Below are 4747 nucleotides of genomic sequence, written 5' to 3'. Positions count from 1 at the left end.
GGGGGGAGATGATGATGTGCCCCCTGACTCAGGTGGCACCAGTCACCCATGTCTTCCTGAACCTGCAACTTAAGTCACAACGCAAATACTTTCCTCCTAACACCACTGTTATCCCAATGATAAATCCCACATATGCCAGTTATGGTTTGGGTGATCTTTGAATCTACCAAAAGTAGAGAAGAGATACAGAATAGGTTTATTATAAAGTAAAAGGAACAAGACAGCCCATATGACTATGTAGGAGTGTGCTGAAACTTTGAAAGGAGAGGATAACCACCAAATACAGTTAAGCTATTAGAGGCAAAGGAGCAAAATAAGCTAAACCTAGCCTAGAATTCTCTCCTAACTTACATTTTCCTAATGCACAATTACAGAAACTTCATCTGCCCCACAACACTAGCAGCTCTTCTCCTGGTTCTCTACAAGTTTCAGTTAAGTCTCTCAACTGGCTTTCAAAAGAGTCTGAATTAGCAAAACCATCTCTTGCACATTCATGGGGAACATATACGCAACCTGGCAAAATGCAGTGCTAAGAAAAAAAAGAAAAAAGAAAAAGACTCTTAGCCATATTCTGAAATTAAGAGCATGACAACTCTTCCACTTCAGGAACCAAGACAATCAAGGATTCAAGTATTAAAACACAAATAACTAACTAGAGCTGACTATAGAAAGGTAGAAGATAATTGTTTTCTAGAAATGATTATAGGGCTTCCCTTAAATTTTAAAAAAAAGTTTAAAGGTTCCTACATTATAGGACAAGAGATCTACAATATTACAAGAGAAATCACTCATGTGACATTTCTACATAATCAGAGACTAGGAACAGCTAAGCGGGGTGGGGGCGAAGAATCACTCACCATCAGAGAAATTTCTAGATGAAGTTGAATCAGTATAAAAGCAGAGATACCAAGAAGGGATCAGAGCTTGCCCAGCTCAAGTCTGCCTACTTTCTGGGACACTAGATCCCTTTAATTAGTAGTCTACGAGGCTCTTATTTCCCTTTGGGCTGTGTGCACCTTCACAGTGTTTTTAAATTAGCACATGTGTTTTAAGAAATTTTTGGACCAACAGTCCTAAATTATACAAGCAGAGATTGCTCAGGAAATATTTAGATACTTACCTCAATAAAAAAGTCAAAAGGAGTTAGGTGCCCAAATACTTGAAGAATCTTGCTTTCCATACTGGTTTCGACTGTAAAACAATCATGCCCAGTCTGCCCCCCACCCCACTAAAAAAAACAACAACAAACCAACAATTTCCCCATCTGGAAACAGGTGACTGTTAATATAGTTCATGCTTCTAAACAATAGGAGATTACCCTCAGACTGTAGCTGGAACCCTATGGGCTTTTCCTGACATGACACTATATGATCCAAGTTTTCATGCAACAGCCACCACTATGACCAGCTAATTCAATATCTGGAATAGACAACCAGAGCCAACACTTACTAGTCCCCATCTTGATGTCCAGCCACTCACCTAGCCCAAGTGACCTTTCACATCTCTTAGTGCTGTCACAGAAGAAAGTTAATAGTCTGACTAGTCTGCCACAACTTTTCACAACTAGTCCACATCAAAGTAGCATCTCAAGACTAGTAAGACCTAGCTCAATTGATCTGTCCTCTAATTAAAGCTGCTTCACACTTGCATAACACAAGCACACACCAGCTCACAAGGAAGGCTGGTATAGGTACCTAAATACAAAGTCAGAGTTTCAGACACCAATTCAAAAATCAGCTAGTTCTGTAGGTCAGGTGTTGTTTCTCATCTGCAGACCCTTGTTTGGCTACTGGCCATGCAATGTGTGGAATCAAAAGCATTCCCATTAATTTCATGCAAGCAGTGGTGCTTCAAGGCAGATGGCTGAACACAAGATACTGCCAAAACAAGGCACCTGACACCAGCTACAGCTACCATATTGGCTCAAATCTAACATGGGGTTTTCTTCAGCTTTCCAAGCTGATTGGGAAAGCCCCTTATCTTAGCCTTGTGCACAAGGGGGAGGGGGAGGCCAGTGGCTGACTCTGGCTGACTTTGTTGCATGGCCCAGGTAGGGCTGCACTTCCAAAGGCTGTGCTCCACCAGTCTGGAAGGAACCAAGCCCAAGCAAAAACTGATAGCAGGCAGAAGGGGGCAGAGACTGAGAGGAACAAAGGGGTTCAGGTGGCAGGGAGTGAGGCAGGAAGGCTGCAAAGGGTAGTAAAGGGTGAGGGGACAACCTAGCCACTGCTTTCCCTGCTGTAACAGTAAGGTGATGGGGAATGAATTCCTGGAAAATTATAAAGTTTTCCACATATAGAACCTAATAATTGGGAGAAGGGGCACCTTAAATTTAGGTTAGTCTTAGATTTGAGTAAATACAGCAAGTCTTCAGTGCAAACTGCATTTGTAGTGTGGGGAAGGCCATGACCTTTGGTATCAGGTGTTCCCTGTGTCAGTCCCACCGCATCTTCTTAGAAACAGAAGCAGGCAACTTTGTCCATGAATCTGGGTGTCTAGAATAAGCCAGTCCAAAGAAATCAGGTATCTCCAGTTGCAACCAACTGCAACCCTCTTAAGAAAAGAGGGGTAGGGTTATCCTAAGACTTCAACATAAAGTTACATTAAGTAAGGCAGGGTCAAGATGCATTTTTCAGCTAACAAACTGCTTCCTCTCTCTTCAATACCTTAGTAGAGATAATGCGTCCTCTGCCACCCCTACACCAATGATGCCTCAAAGCAAGGAGAGTAGGGCAGGGGGTGGATTGCATTAGATATGCCCTGTACGTACAATCTCTCTAAAGCACCTATGTGTCTCTGGTCAAGACAAACTACTGGACTAGCTCACTGCTTCTCAACCCATGGGTTATGACCCAGAAGTGGGTTGCGAAAATATACTAAAGGATCACGAGCAAATTTTAAAAACAGATCAACAAACTTCAAAATGGATTCTCCTTTAAAGGAGATGTGAGAGACCCTGGCTTTTTCCTTGCAGGCTGGCAGAGTCCCAGCCTACAAGGGGCTGCTTGGGCCCCCCCTGCCCCACACATGGGGGGGGGCAGGTTGAGAGCAAGAGGCACTGGGTTGGGACCTGCTATGGGTACAGGTACAAAATATGGTTGAGAACCCCTGGGCCAGATGAACACTGGTGTGTCCATAACACTCCTTATGTTTCGATTCTAAAGCTCACAGATTTTAGTCACCAAAAACCCAACAAGCTAAATGCAGCCCGCAAGAGGGTGCCGAGCCGCAGTCACTGCCGCAGTCCTCGTGGAGCAGCAGCTAGAAGCCGCCTGTTTGGCAGGACTGGGCGCTACTGCAGCTCCTCCGCCCACTTCAGCTCTGGGATGGGGGGCGGGGATAGTCACCAGCAGCGCGCCAGTGGCACGAGCACCCCGAGGGGACACGCGGCGGCAGGGCGGGGCCGGAAGGAACGCTCCGAGCGCAGCGTCACCACAGGCGCCGCGTGGGGGGGAGGGAGGCCCTGTAGGTAATGGCCCCTGCACCGCGGAGAGGAGGCCGTTGAGCACGCCAACACCCTAAGCCAATAGTCGCCTCTCCCGAGAACGAGGCTGACGCGGGGGGAGGGGGGGTGCCGCGGCAGCCCGGGAGCCCAGCCCCAGATACCGTCGCGCCGCTGCCAACCGCCGGCCCCGCGCGCTCACCTGCAGCCCCGGCCTCGGCCCCCGTCAGCAGCCCACCCAGCAGGGCCAGGCAGCAGGCGACGAGTGACAACGCCCAACTCATAGCGGCTGTCCGGGGTGGCGGGAACCCGGCTGCGTCTGTCGCACTAGGAGCGGAGCACGGCCCAACCAACTCACGTGACTGGACGAGACCACTGCAGCGGGGCCGCAGCGCCTGCGTAAGAGCGAACGGCACCGCCCACGCCCCTAACTCCGCCCCTTCCCTCCCTCAGCGCTGAGGACTTGGTTCCGTCCCCTTTCCCTTTCCCCTCCCCAACAGGGCGCGGTGGAACAGTCCTCCCGCACTAGCCCCTCCTTGCAGAGCCTGCTTCGTCACGTGACCACAACAGGTGTGTGGGGCGTGGGGGTAGTGAGGGCAGGGGCCTTGGGTGTCACCTGCTAGAGAATTCCAGACATTGCCCATAGGAAGCCTAGCGTTAAACGCCGCAGTCAGTGTGGTAAAGGCAGTATCTTTTACTGGAGCAACTAGACAGTTGCGAAGCAAATTTTTTTTCTTTATTTGCACGTTTTCGGGCAGACGCGGCCTTCCTCGGGCATAGGAGAATGCAAAGATTGTAAAATTTCTCCCAGGCAGAAATGACAATTCATATTTCACAGAGCTGGAGGGGGCTGTAAAGCTCCTGGGTGGAAAAGTTCATTTTATGCAAATGAAGCTGGGATAAAAGTTGGAGCAGCCTCTTTACCTCCATGGTGTCTGATGGCAAGCGGGATGTTGAATTATGCTGCTTTCTTGTTACGATGTTTCATATTTCACGGGTGGATTGCTAATGGAAGGTCCTCCTGGGCAAGAAATTTCTTTTGTGTTGAGGTTGGAACAGAGCTCTTGGCCCTGGAAGAAGGGCTCTGTGTCCTCAAAAACTTTTCTGTCTTCAAAAACCCAAGCCCAAGCGAAGATGCTGCGACAGCGGAACTGGGAGGGACTTGTGCTCTGTAGAGACTCTTAAAAGAGCATCCTTTCCAGATAGGATGTTGTAAAGCAGTGGTTTTCAAACTTTTCTGTACCAGGACCCATTTATAAACATTGATGGCCGGCCTGTGCCACTCACTCCCCAGGCCTCCCACTG

The 4747-nt window shown here is 48.6% G+C and overlaps 1 protein-coding gene across 1 annotated transcript in view; it reads right to left on the bottom strand.

Annotated features, from left to right (window-relative positions):
* The window catches only part of CD164 (CD164 molecule), a 15914-nt gene extending 11484 nt beyond the window's left edge, over positions 1–4430 (bottom strand). The window contains exons 1-2 of the mRNA XM_019520229.1: positions 4421–4430; positions 3645–3881 (exon numbers count right to left, since the gene is read on the bottom strand). Coding sequence (XP_019375774.1) covers positions 3645–3881; positions 4421–4430 — 247 coding nt within the window. The remainder of the gene's footprint in view (positions 1–3644; positions 3882–4420) is intronic.
* Between the last annotated feature and the right edge of the window lie 317 nt (positions 4431–4747).

This window comes from Gavialis gangeticus, unplaced genomic scaffold (assembly GCF_001723915.1).
Source record: "Gavialis gangeticus isolate Ggan-Ray unplaced genomic scaffold, GavGan_comp1, whole genome shotgun sequence".
NCBI lineage: Eukaryota > Metazoa > Chordata > Crocodylia > Gavialidae > Gavialis > Gavialis gangeticus.
Note: the sequence above shows the minus strand (reverse complement) of the source record. Positions and strands in the feature narration are given on the sequence as shown.